The sequence below is a fragment of the Ornithodoros turicata genome, chromosome 6, assembly GCF_037126465.1.
Source record: "Ornithodoros turicata isolate Travis chromosome 6, ASM3712646v1, whole genome shotgun sequence".
Classification (NCBI taxonomy): domain Eukaryota; kingdom Metazoa; phylum Arthropoda; class Arachnida; order Ixodida; family Argasidae; genus Ornithodoros; species Ornithodoros turicata.
This window is the reverse complement of record NC_088206.1, coordinates 15,769,837-15,783,815: the sequence shown is the minus strand read 5'-3', so window position 1 is coordinate 15,783,815 and position 13,979 is coordinate 15,769,837. Positions and strand designations below refer to the sequence as shown.

Here is a 13,979-nt window from a genome sequence, read left to right as displayed (position 1 = left end):
TAGACACCTGCCCGTGCTCGATTATCGATAGCGATGCACATATGCATTAGCTCGTACCTACGATATCCAAGACATAATGAAAGCAAAATTTGCACTGACACTTGATCTTTAGTAATGCTTTCCGAATTTTGTAAAATATCATCCTGGAGATGCAATGTTACGCAACCAGATTGAATGTGCATAGCGCACACCTTTAAAGGTGTGAAAAAATTTACAGTGTAGTTCTGCCGTTGTTGAGGATGATCTGTGGTATAGACGTGTCATTCCTTTGTTGCTCTAAGTGAGACAGGTACACTGTAAACTTTTTCACACCTTTAAAGGTGTGCGCTATGAACGTTCAACCTGGTTGCGTAACATTGCATCTCCAGGATGATATTTTACAAAATTTGGAAAGCATTACTAAAGATCAAGTGTCAGCGCAAATCTTGCTTTCATTATGTCTTGGATATCGTAGGTACGAGCTAATGCATATATGCATCGCTATCGATAATCGAGCACGCGCAAGTGTCTACAATACTGTTGAACAATGTTGAGATGTTGCAAGACTGAATTTTTTGAGGACAGACAACACTCGAGTAAAGAAAATTTGTGCGAAACCGTGCTCCATTATGATGTCACCAAAATCACACCTAAAAAGGCGTGCGCCATGCACGTTGTTACACCTTTAAAGGTGTGAAAAGATTTAGAGTGTAGAACAACCTTCCTGGTAGCTCGCAGGGGAGCAAGAGAACGACTGTATTTTGCTCGCGCCTCCAAGCAGCGGTGCCGCGATGTCGATGGCAAACCCGATGGCAAACCCCTCCTAGTGCGTCGCTGGAAGGCGACGAGTGCGGGTAGGTTTCCGGACCAGGTCACGGAGCGGCGTAAGGTTGGTGGGGGGGATAAGCCTGGACAGGGCGAGGAAGTTGAGAGGGTGACTTCGGGAGGTGGATGGATATCGAGAAAAGCAGCCTTTAGGCGCTCGATGTTGACATTTTCTTCTTTCCCGTTGACGAGAACGGTGTAGTATCTGGGCGCTCTGCTCAAAACACGATGCGGGCCGGTGTAGGGGGGCTACAGAGGTTTTCGCACCCTATCACAGCGAATGAAAACGTGTGTAGAGCTGCACAGGTCGGGATGTTGATAGGGACGCCCAGAGTAGGAACATGGGAAGGTGCATGGCGCAAGGCAGCCATGGCACTGCGCAGGCGGGTGACGAAATCGGATGGTGGGAGTACGGCGGGAGTAGATGGGGGTGACACGAGGTCACCGGGCAACCGGAGAACCATACCACACACGAGCTCTGCCGAGGAACACTCGAAATCCTGCTTGAACGCAGAGCGGATTCCCAGCAGTACAATGGGTAGGGCTTCAGGCCAAGGGGTTTCGGGAGATGCCTGCAATGCCGCCTTGAGCAGCCGATGTAGTCTTTCCACAAGGCCATTGGATGCAGGCTGGTAAGCGGTTTTTCAGATGCGGCGAGTCCCAAGAGCGTTGGTAAGGCTGGAGAAAAGCGCCGACTCAAACTGTGGGCCCCGGTCAGTGGTGATAATCGACGGGACTCCGAACCTGGAGACCCACTCACGGAGAAGGGCCGCTGCGGCAGTTTAAGCCGTGGAATCGGAGAGAGGAACTGCTTCCGGCCAGCGGGTATATCTGTCGATGATCGTGAATATATATATGAAACCTTGGGCTGGTGAAAGCGGGCCCACGAGGTCCACATGTATATGATCGAAACGTAGATCGGGCGGAGGAAAAGCAGAAGGCGTCATTCGAGTGTGGCGCTGAACTTTGTTTCGTTGACAGTGCAAACAGGCCCCAACGGCTGATGTTGCTGTTCATACGCGGCCAGACGTAGCTCTCGCAAATGGCCGCTAGAGTGGCCCGGATGCCGGTATGGCACAAAGCATAGAATGTGTCGAACACAGGGCGACGGAAGGCCCGAGGAAGAAAAGGGCAGGGACGTCCTTGGGAAGTGTCGCAGGCCGCGAGCTTCCACGCGCCTGGCAAGGTCTTGGATGACCAGGCCAGACGATGAGTTGGCGCGGAAGGTGGCGAGTCCGGAGTCCTGGAGCGTAGAGAACGACTGTTTACTTTGCTCGCGCCTCAAAGCAGCGGCGCCGCGATGTCGATGGCAAAGCAGCCACACCTTCCCTGTTGTGCTCGGGGACAACAAAGTCAGACGCAGACCCAGCTGCAGTCGTCGATCCATCGGTGAAAATAGCTGCCCTATTGTGGTTAGTTTCCATGATGGACAGACAGTATACTGTCTCAGCGCAACGTATGGTAGAGCTGACCTTGCACACCGTGCACACTTACACAAATTTTAGGTGCCAAAAATGTCCAAGGGGGATGCTGGGGATGCTGAGTCGATTGTGGAGGGATTGCTTTTGGCAAAGCTCTATATGATGTGGAGCAATTGCTGTGTGGAAACGAGAGTTTCGACGCATAACTTTGCGTGCTAGTGGATGTCTGTGATGCCGCGTGCCGAGGCGGATGTAATTTCGCAATGTTTCTTGCGCTCGCAAAATGCCTATGGGAAATTCTCCGGCCCCTCTGCAATAAATAGTGCATTAGTGGCTGCACGAGGCACACCTAGGCATACCTTGAGGCTTTTCGCTAAGATGCTTTGCAGCATGGGGGGGGGGGGATATATTTATTAGACGAAAAGGAAAAAAAAAAACGGGGAAAGGTCAGCCAAACGGGACGTCGGCTTGCTATTCCAGAAATAAGAAATAATAATAAATAAATAAAAAGAAAAGATAAGAATTAAAGAAAGAAAGAAATAGGAAGGAATAAGAAAGAATTAAAGGAAGAAAATTAAGAAATAAGAAACAAAGAAAAAGAATTTGGAAATAACGAAAAACTAACAGATGATCAAAGAAGGATGAGGTAGATTAATGACAAGGATGACAAAAAAAAGATGACTAACAAACGGTGAAGGAATGATGAGATGAATCACAGAAGAAGAATGAGATTTCACGACTGAGTTCACAGGCTGTTCATCAGACCTGAATCTCTCAAGAAAGTCAGAACTGCTTTGGTCACAGACCGCTGTGTGTGATCTCGTACTGGGCCGAGCAGAGTGGCCAGAGAAAAGTCCGTGCACCGCAGCTCGAGTAGGCGTCGTCTCAACGTGGCTCGAGGGGTGTCGAATCTGTGACAGTCGAGAAGAAGGTGTGGCACATCAGCTACAACAGCGCAAGTGGGGCATTTGGGCGACTGGAGAAGACCCATTTTACAGAGAAGTAGAGGTGTCCTGGCGGCATTAAGGCGTAGTCGGTGTAGAATGGACGTTTCTTGACGCGAGCAGTGGTGTGTGGCAACGAAATCCATCGACGGGTCGATAGACCGGAGATGGTCGTTCAGTCGGACAGCGTCCTCTTGAAACTGCCGAGTGCCGTTATAACGGAGTCGCTGTGTCTGTAACCGACACGCAGCATCGGATGAGTCGCATATCCCATGATCTGCCGTATCAGTGTACTATGTACGGAGAATATGGCCCTCGTCGACATTCCCCAGTAGGAGCTCGTTATACGACGTGTAATGCTGCTAACCACGATAGCTGTGCATCAATAACTATTCCCAAGAAGAAGGTGATGGGACACCCTCTTTGAATTCTCAAATGAAACTGTGACATTTTGTACCGAGTAAAGGTAAGGAAAACAGTCTTCTCGGCGGATACATCCATGCCCCTTTGGGTTAAAAAGGCAACTGTACAATCTATTGCGTTATCGAGTCGCTGCTGCAATGCTGGTAATTGCACTCCGGAGGACCATAGACATATGTCGTCGGCATACATAGTAATGTGAACATTTTGGAGCAGACAACTTGGTAAACTTGCCATAATCACGTTGAAAAGCAGGGGGCTCAGGACACCGCCCTAGGGCACTCCGCTTGAAAGATCCCTGTCACCATCTTCAGGAGTCCTCTATCGCTATTCAGGAGTCCACTATTCGCATGTTCACTAATTGATTGAGTTTGAGTATAGAAATTCACTAATTGATGTTTTTGTATATCGCATGTGATGTTGAGGGCACGGTACATGCAGGACACATGTACACACACGCTATCTGTACAAGCGTTGCATATGTATTTAGGCCAGGTTGGTATTCGATTCGGAGTTTGAATAATTATTCGCGCATGCCTAAATACATATTTTTCTCTCTCTAAGGAACGGGGCAACAGAACAGTAAAAATAAAAGAAAGCTCTTATTGGGGAATAAGAGAGTGCTACATTGGTGCCCAAGAACAGCCTCAAGGGTCTTATTCCATTGGTGCACAAAACATCAGACATATCAATATCATTCACAGAGATATGTCGGCACAGTTCCCCTACAAGTCTGCCCAGGCCGCACATTCCCCCACCTCTGTGAGGCCCTTTCACCCCTTTTCTTTCACCCTTTCAGCCCTGAGCCCTCTCACCACCACCACCATACACAGGCAACAGCGTACAACAAGCTACGAGAATAAAAAGGAAGAAGGTATAAACAACAATGAGGAAAATCTACCCAAAATATGCTAAACTACAAAGCACATATATGAAAAAGACATAATAACAGCAATTGTTACGATAGACACATGGTCATTTGTTTCTTGAAGGGATCCAAAAAAAGAAAAGAAAAAGACGTTACATGACATTCGATCAAATTGAATTTATCAACATTTGATAACGTATATTAAGATCATATGGACAGAAAGTACACTCTTAAAAATGAACTTCGCCGCACAGCACGCTCCTATCCAACCATCACCTCGAATGATATCGTTATCTGCACTGATTTGTTGAAAACGGGAGACGTACGCCATTTGTGTGACAATTATGAACAGCATAAGTGTCACAGAAAAGGCGTACGCCTCCCGTTTTCAACAAATCAGGGCAGATAACGATATCATTCGACATGATGGTTGGGTAGGAGCGTGCTGCACGGTGAAGTTCATTTCTAAGAGTGTATTTCCATAAAATGGAGGCTGCTTACGCAACGCAACTCTGAGAACACAGAAACTCAGACAACTTAAAAGAAATGAAGAATAAATATAATTTTATGATTTTACGCATTTCTAGGTGAACAGAGCATCAGCAATATTACGCCGCACAATCAGTTGCATGCTGCAAGCTGAACTGTTTCAATAAATCATAATAATCGTATAATTTAAAGGCGAGGATGCGCCGTATAGGCAAAAGTACTGCGAACGCCGTGAAGAGCTCTTTTCTGAACAGCTTCAGGATGATTCGCTATCAATGACGCAAAGAGCATTCCACACAGCTGATGCATACTCGGGTCGTGGGAGGAAATCAGATATACGACAGTGATAAACACTACAGTTTTGTCTAACATTTGAAACAACCGGATACAAATGACGTTTCTCACCTTCTCTTCCTTGAAACACGTTACTTCCACTCTCTTGCTTGGAGGAAAACACCGGAGTCGTTTTACAAGGATATTGCGGCATGCAAACATGGCAAATTCCTATTGAATACCATGTTGTGTTGCGAAGACAACATCGCGTATACCGCGAATCATGTTTACGCGTATTTCGAATGAAAGTGGACAGAAATGCACCAACAGCAGGACCTCCTCTCACCCCAGGAGACCGTCCCCCCCCCCCCCCCGGGAACTAAGTGAATCCTAACGGGTGAAGCAGCATAATCTGCTTCTTATTGCCAGAAAGCGTACCAGAGCTGGGACTGCTGGTATATTAAATACACCAAAAACTAGAACTAAGTATATGGCAAATTTTCATTTATATCTTACCGCGTACATGCATGAAACAAGTTACCTTCAGATATAAAACCCATGAACAATCTATATCTGTTTAACAAAATCACTTAGATGTCACTTACTTACCGCAGACCTGTGTGCGTAAATTTCTAATTATGACATGGTTATCCCTTTCAATACTTGATTACAAAATACACCCAACAGTTACCTTTATAGTTATCTTTATTGTCTTGTGATGTGTGTTTGATTGTGTGTTATGTCAGTGTCTATTTTTATATTTTATTATTATTTAATTGTATAACGTACCGTTTATAATAAGGATGTTGCTTTTTAATGTGATGGTTTGTGTGTAAGGTAATGTTGAAACTCTAAACGCGCGTCACGCGTGTGACTTTTTTTATTGTTATTGATTGATTTGAACAATATGACTCTGTGAAATGCATTTATTATTCTTCGTTATCATTGTTGGGAGGAGCCTCGAACCACGATCTCTTCCCCCCTCTTCCTCTTCGTGTTTGTTATAGTAACACTATAACAACCTGCATAAACTTGAATAAGCGTGAAACTTTTCTACATTACACAGGATGACCGCCTTATAGAACCGTCAGCAGGACCGTTGCCACGCTGGAGCAGAGTGCTTAAAGTAGCACAGAAGTCACTTTTAACACAGTGTTTTCTTTCTATAAAACGGTTAAGCAGGGCAATAAAATGCACCATGAGAAATAACTTTCCCCACAGAGTAATAATTATCGCACAAATTGAAATATAAATGATATCAGGTTCAATGACGCATAGAGAGTCGAAATGCATTTAGTCGAGCAAGTGTAGCTTTAAGTGTAGCCGTTTGAGACGCATACCTAGTGCAGTGCATTATAATACGCTTACCATTCTCCAACGTTGAAAAAACCGAACAGTTCGATGAGTCGGCTTTTCTATCTTTATGAAGATCACGTTGATCACGTTTGTTTGTTTGTTTGTAAGGAAAAAAAAACGAGGAGAAATTGAACTCGTCTCCCGACTTGTTCTGCTTGATGATCACGTGTTTGGTGCATGTTGCATTGACATTACATGTTGGGCTAATTCGCATATGTGCTCTGTCGGTCATGGTTGGGTGGGTCTTTTTCTCTCCTATGTTTTTGGCTGGAAGATATACATATAACACAAACGACACACAGTTTGTACGGAGTGTACGTTTTGTGTGGGATTAATTTAACTCGACTACATGTATTAACGATTTATTACGAGCTTTTATTTGTACGTCACTCACTAATCATTCAATTATACGTGCAGCAATCATATAGATGTTCACGTTCAGAAGTACATGCTAAATAATGAAGGACCGCCCGATGTTGGCTACAAAATCAATAGGATGCACGAAGGCGAGATTCATTTCATCGAGATAGAAGTGTTTCGACTGTGCTGTCGGAACGGGAACTTCTGTATATACCCGGAATAAATATCCTCCCCCCCCCCCCCCCCCCAACTGGGGGATCCTTCTTTAACCAGCTGTCGGACTTTTGAGTTGAGTTGAGTTGATAAGAAAATAAAAGGCAGAAATTGAGAAATAGAATGGAGAAATAGGCATATTTGCGTCTATTATACAATCGTGATATTCGTAGTCAAGCATCCCAGTTCTTCCCAGTCGTCGCCGTATACCCTGTAGGTGACTGTCGTCCGCATCTAAAAGAAGAAGAAAATAATATGACAATGCGACGATTACGAACCTTCCCATTCCCCCCGACCCCGTATCTCGTAGCTTTCGTGTATATGTCCATAAATGTGTATACATGAAATGCCGTTCAAATGAATATATCAGTAACTCAATAACCCCAACTTAATTAATCCCCGCAGAATTAGGATGCCGTTACCTTGACACATACACAAAAGAAACGAATTAATCGGTCGAGCCGTTCGTCTAAACACCGTGCAGCGTAGCGACACTCAGCCACGCAGGCGAGCCAGCTCGCAAGTATGAGCAGACTCTAACTATGGGGAGCCACACGTGCCACCATGTGTTTTAGTATGTCCACATGATACGTGTGTCACCGGTTTCGGTCGTGAACCCTTCTAACTTACAGGGGGAGCCCATGTTCTTATGTAGAATCCCTGGGTCGCTCGGTAGGTTCTTCCAGCCACGATGGGACACGTCACAAAACGGCAGAGGTTTGACACCACACCCGGGATGGGGAATTCGATGTCGAAAAGTAAGAAGGTGGCGTCCAAAGTCAGTGTACTGCTGTTGACGTCTGAAAAAAAAAAAAAAAAAAAAGGCAACAAGGTATTCTCTCTATGACTGTTCGCTCTATTCATCTGCACTACACTCTCAAAAAAAAAAAAAAAAAAAGGCTGGAGCAGTTATACTTTTCAGGAGGTAATATCTGTCGCATATGTTGTGCCTAAAAGGTTGCAAAGTTCTACCTGCTATACCTCACTCTCTCCCACGAATGATAGGGTTACCACTGCTGAATCGGTGAGCGAGGGGGGCGTACGCCGTTTTGTAGCAATTTGAATACATATATGATAATTGCTTTTACCACCCTTTTACACCTTTTACACCGTATATCAGACGCTATGTTGACCTAGGTGGTAACTATAGAAGTTACCACCTTTTTTTCTGAGAGTGTACACCCAAGACACAGGAGATTATGTCCCTGAAACGTATTTTGTTTTGGCAAGCACACACTCTTAAAACTGAACTTCACCGCATAGCACGATCCTACCCAACCATCATCTCAAATGGTATCGTTATCTGCCCTGATTTGTTGAAAACGGGAGGCGTACGCCTTTTTCTGTGACACTTATGCTGTTCATAAGTGTCAATATCATTCGAGATGATGGTTGGCTAGTAGCGTGCTATGCGATGAAGTCCATTTTTAAGAGTGCACTATAGTTAACCGCTATAGAACAACTGTGATGATAGAAAAAAAAAAAAAAAGCGGGTACAAGCGTCGACCGCGAATATACAGGGTGTCCACGCTAAGTGTGAACAGATTTTTAAAATATATATCAATCACTTTTTCCGAGATGAAATCAATTGCAATATAGCATATGCTGAAGGGCACTCCCTAGGGGGGCATTAACAGACTCCTAAGGCAATGTCTTAATTAACTTTCAATAATTAACGTTTTAATTATAAAAGCTACGAAGTTGCTCCAATGAGAACATCTGATCTCTTCGGTCACCAGATACCAAAGCCGTTTTCAGAACAAAAATCCGTTCGATAGATCGCCCGCAAAAAATTCGTGAAGGAACCCACCTCTACTATTTACGCTTTTGTTGTTTTGTTTGATGAAGTATACTTTTCCGTTTAGCCGGCCCAGGACCCATGCTATCCCCCCCTCCCCATTCCTTCCTGCTGTCCTTTCTCGGTCTGTCCAATGTGTACGCCTGTCCTGTGGTAGCCTGTGGTACGGGGTAGGGACCTGCACCCAACGCAGGGAAACATCCCACATGATCATCATCCATTCATCTATGTTGTTGTTGTTGTTGTGGCAGCCACAGTGGCTCGAGACGCTAACGCGAAATGAAAAGTTCCGTTTAATCACGCAGTACCGGGAAGGCTTTGCTAGATCGAACTGTCGAGGTAATTGGACGCGTGGAGGAAAGTAAACGGGACGCGCTTATTGGACACCAAGGCGTACACTCTTAAAAAAAAATTGTACTTTAACTCCTTTTTCTTGCCACATATATCACTCCCATTTGGAGAGTACAGTTACTCTAAAAAAAGGAGTCTCCTCACTCCTTTTAGGGAGTGGGGTTACGCCTAACCCCCTACTGGATAGTAATATTACTCTCCGGCTGGGAGAAAGGTGTTATGCTGCTCCCTCAAGGGAGTGAGAAGACTCCTTTTTTGAGCGTAATTGTACTCTCCAAGAGGGAGTTATATACGCGGCAAGAAAAAGGAGTTAAAGTACACCCTTGTTTTAAGAGTGTACGGTGCTCCCGGCAGACCAACAGGCCTACCTTTCTCGACGTTGTGACGTCATCTCGACAATCAGCGAGCGCAGCCTTCCATCAAGACAGTAGTGAGTTTTATAGTATATCGTACGCGGTCGTCTGTGCGTACGTAAGGGGTAGCGTGGTGGTTCCGCGCAGTGCGCGGAGCTCCGTTTATGTCTTGCGCGTGCGCAGAACCAAAAACGCTATTCCTTGCGTACGATGTACTAAAACTCCCTAGTAAATTGAAACTCCTCAGTTTCGAACTACACTTATTACTCACATGGGATGACTCCGACAGAGAAATCCGTCAGTCGGCCCCGCTCGATTACACAAGGCGCTGAATTGCAGCGTTCGACATCGATATATTCTAGTCTTGCCCTTGACCTGCTTCCTGCAGAGCAAACAAATTTTAGACGGAAAGACGGAAAGTGGGAGTCCCGGGGCTGCAAGCACTACGTCCATCCATTACAAGCAACAACATTCCGCTTACCGCACAGTCTGACTGGGACGTGGCCACCACAAGCAAGTCCAACAAAGAGCAGGAGGAAGAAGGCGAGAGAATGCATCTTGGCAAAAGTGTTCTCTGCGCCGAGGCCACGACACGTTCACAGAGCTCGAAACAGCGACCAGGGTTGTTATATAACTGGTAAATCCTGTCGGCAATTCGTCATGGCTTGTCATCTGCTTTTTTTAACGTCCCCGGCACGGATGATGGTGTCACTGGTGCACTCATACTGTCGCATTATGAGTCATCCACGACGGAAAGAGTTCATTGCGTCGTCCAAGCACTGGAATATTTAGTATGTAATAAGTCTCGTGCATTGCCATGAATGGGACTCATATGAGCCGAGCTACAAAGTACTTCCGAACTTGAGGTACGACATTCAAAATTTCAGCTTCTTCAAACTGGTTCAAGAATACCCCACTGTTTGCTTGTGCTCGGGCATGATAGGATTATCTCGCAATCTGTTCCTGGTCACAGCAGTATCACAGGAAATGAGACAGCGGATGCTGCTGCTGTCACTGTCCACGTTTCTCTATCTACATTATTATCAATATATACCGAGTGTTTCAGTTATAGATCCCGGGGCTAAATAATTCCGAACCGGTACGCCAATCGAAGAATCTCTCTTTTTTTTTTTTTTTTTCAAGTATCTATTCGATACCTCATCCAAGCTGCGCACCGTATGAATGACTAGGAGGCGCTCATCATTTAAATACAAATTCAAATGAGTTTCGTAAAAAAAAAATATTTTTAAAGCAGGGCGCCCCTGTAAAAAATTCCAGCAGGCCACTAGGCTGGTGGACCAGCAGACCGTAATTTGGGACATGCTCCAGCAGAAGTCCTGGTGGACTGCTGGACCAGCAGCTGCCCTGCTGGACGAGTAGGCAGAACCTGTATAGCCTGACGACTATCCTAAAAATCAGAAGTGACACGAACACTGGTGAAAAAACTGCAACTGCATTTTTTATTGTTTTTCTTTTTCTGCAGCCCGTTCCTGCAACCTCCGCAGGTCTGAAATTTTTTGCGAGACGTAGTGTCTCACTTTCTTTTCAATGGCTGTTTTTTTTTTTTTTTTTCGCTTTCAAGTTTCTTGGGATCCCTGACCATCACGCCGAGCCTGTGACTGCAGAGTGCTGCAATGAAGGCATGCTTTAAAAAACGCTCTATATATGATGGTAAATAATACTCACAGTACAACGCATTGAGTTTGCGTGGAGTTAGGGGACGTCTCACGTCCGTGCAGCCATCAGCAATTGCCCGATTTGACAGTGTACAGAACCGATGCTGGCCAAACAGCCAAGGCAGCCTGTTTGATGAACATTGAGTCCACCTTGTCCCAGACTGCCTTGGCTATCCAGATGTCACACCCAGCATATGCATCTGCAAAAGAGTCTCAATGTTAGTGCCGCACGCTGCAGCTAGTTTAAACAAGGTTTTAGAACAGTGTCAATCTGGCTCAGGAAAGCAAGCTCCATAGGAAGTGCCAACAGCACAGTGATTCGACAAATTCCTGTTTAGCTTCCTATCCAGAACCGTATCAAACTGTAATACGCAGCTTTTTGCTCTGAGCTTTTCACATAATGCCTGATCCGAGATGAGTGAATGAATGAACAAGTGGCTTACTCATTCATTCACTCAATTCGGAAGGAGTCATCCTGCAAATCCCTGCATATTAAACAACCCCTTATAACAGTCAAGCAGCGAAAGAATGGAGAGGGGGCAGGCAAGCTGGTATAGATTCATGGTAGGGGACCGAGAGACACGGAACAAGAAGGACCGACGACAATTTCTCAGACTACGCTCTTAAAAATGAACTTCACCGCATAGCACGCTCCTAACCAATCATAATCTCGAATGATATCGTTAGTTGCCCTAATTTGTTGAAAACGGGAGGCGTTCGCCTTTTTTGTGACACTTATGCTTGCTCACAATTGTCACAGAAAAGGCGTACGCCTCCCGTTTTCATCAAATCAAGGCAGATAACGATATCATTCGAAATGATAGTTGGCTAGGAGCGCGCTATGCGGTGAAGTTCGTTTCTAAGAGTGTAGGCTGAGCCTGAGAAATTGTCGTCCGTCCTTATTGTCCTGTCTCTCTCGGTCCCCTACCACGAGTCAACAAGCATTCTAACATGACACTTGTAGCTTCAAAACAGAAAAATACAGTCTTGCCATGTATTTATTACGAACACTGTTTGTGAGACTGGCCTGCGAGTTCTCTCCCCAGAAAGAACAAGGAAACAGTGCTTTAATAGTGGGAATGGAATGACTAACAACGACAACACAAAAAGATCTAGTAACCGAGTGATAATACATGGCATTTTGGAAAATAATAATAGCGGCGGTATTAAAATGGATGCTACCCCTTTTGGGACCTTCAGTGGACACCTTTTAGAAAAAAATCTGCAACCGAAGCGGGACATTTGTTGCAGTAATTAATTCGTTTCCATTTACATATTTTTGTCGCGGCTGGTCGCGGTGAAGCGCAAAAAGACGTTCTTCCACTCACTTATCCACCAATGAATTACGTCCTATGACCTACACCAATGGATTACGCCGTTTTGCGCTTCGCCGCGACAAACCGCGACAAAAATATGTAAGCCGAAACCAATTAATTACTGCAACAAATGTCCCGCTTCAGTTGCAGATTTCTCTCTAAAAGGTATCTACTGAAGTTCCCAAAAGGGGTAGTGCACATTCCAGTGCCGACGGTGCCCTGCTTTAGAAGTTGCGTTTTTTTACGAAGACTCATTTGAATTTTTATTTAAATAATTTGACCTCTCCCACTCATTCACACAGTGCGCAGCTTTTACGTGCTATCAGACGGATACTTGTAAAAAAGAAAGTTCCTCGATTGGTGCGCCCGTTCGCGAGTTATTAAGCCCGGGGATTTAACTGTAGTACACTGTTAAAACAGAACTTCACCACATAGCACGCTCCTGACCAACCATCATACCGAATGATATCATTCTGTGTCATGATTTGTTCAAAACAGGGGGGAGGCGCCTATCCGGGACAAGATAATCTGTCCCAGATAGGCGCCTCCTCTCATTTTCAACAAATCAATGCACAGAATGATATCATTCGGAATGACGGTTGGCTAGGAGCGTGCTATGCGGTGAACTTCTGTTTTAACAGTGTACCCGCACTCTTAAAAATGAGTTTCACCACATAGCACACTCCTAGCCAACCATCATCCCGAATGACAACGTTCTCGTGCCTGATTTGTCGAAAACGTGGGGTGGAGCCCATTTTGTGACGCTTATGCTGTTCATAATTGTCACAAAAAAAGGCGTACGACATCATTCGAGATTAGGGTTGGCTAGGGGCTTGCTATGCGGTGAAGTTCATTTTTAAGAGTGCGGTATATATTATATCAATACATTGCTCTCTTGGAGAGCCCAAGAGAATGAGAAAAAGTGTCGCATATGACATTGAAATAGAATTTCCCAACATTTAATTAAGTATAATGGTATCATATATGGACAGAAAGTATTTACATAAAATGAAAGCTGATCGCGCAACGCAACTCTGGGAAGAGAAAAAAAAAAGAAAAAAAGAAAAGCATGGATGACTTCAAAGATATGACGAATCAATATATGAATTCACGCATTTATAAGTGAACAAAGTATAATATGTCTTGGAAATATTACGCCATGCAGTCAGCGACAGCAAGCTAAAATGCGTCAACAAACCATAATAATCGTACAATCTAAAGGCCTGAATGTGTTATAGAAAAAAATAGTGAACAACTTGGAGAGCAATTTTCTAAACAGATCCAAGACGATTCGCATCAGTGACGCAGAGAGCAATCCACACAACTAACGCATACTT

General features: G+C 44.8%; 1 protein-coding gene across 1 annotated transcript; it reads right to left on the bottom strand.

Moving 5' to 3' along the window:
• Nucleotides 1-7,267: 7,267 nt before the first annotated feature.
• LOC135397656 (mite group 2 allergen-like Ixo r 2) lies at nt 7,268-10,276 on the bottom strand. Its single transcript, XM_064629266.1, has 4 exons — nt 10,132-10,276; nt 9,922-10,032; nt 7,779-7,948; nt 7,268-7,382 (listed from the first exon to the last, which is right to left on the bottom strand). The coding sequence occupies exons 1-4, from the start codon at nt 10,205-10,207 to the stop codon at nt 7,299-7,301; spliced, it is 441 nt and encodes a 146-aa protein (XP_064485336.1). The 5' UTR covers nt 10,208-10,276; the 3' UTR covers nt 7,268-7,298.
• Between the last annotated feature and the right edge of the window lie 3,703 nt (nt 10,277-13,979).

Excerpts from the sequence above, each read along its gene's own strand:
- LOC135397656 (XM_064629266.1), bottom strand. The coding sequence starts at position 10,207 with ATGCATTCTCTCGCCTTCTTCCTCCTGCTCTTTGTTGGACTTGCTTGT. Across the intron at positions 10,033-10,131 it reads CGTCCCAGTCAGACTGTGCG|GAAGCAGGTCAAGGGCAAGA; the intron begins GTAAGCGGAATG and ends TTTGCTCTGCAG. Across the intron at positions 7,383-7,778 it reads TAAGAACATGGGCTCCCCCT|ATGCGGACGACAGTCACCTA; the intron begins GTAAGTTAGAAG and ends TTCTTCTTTTAG.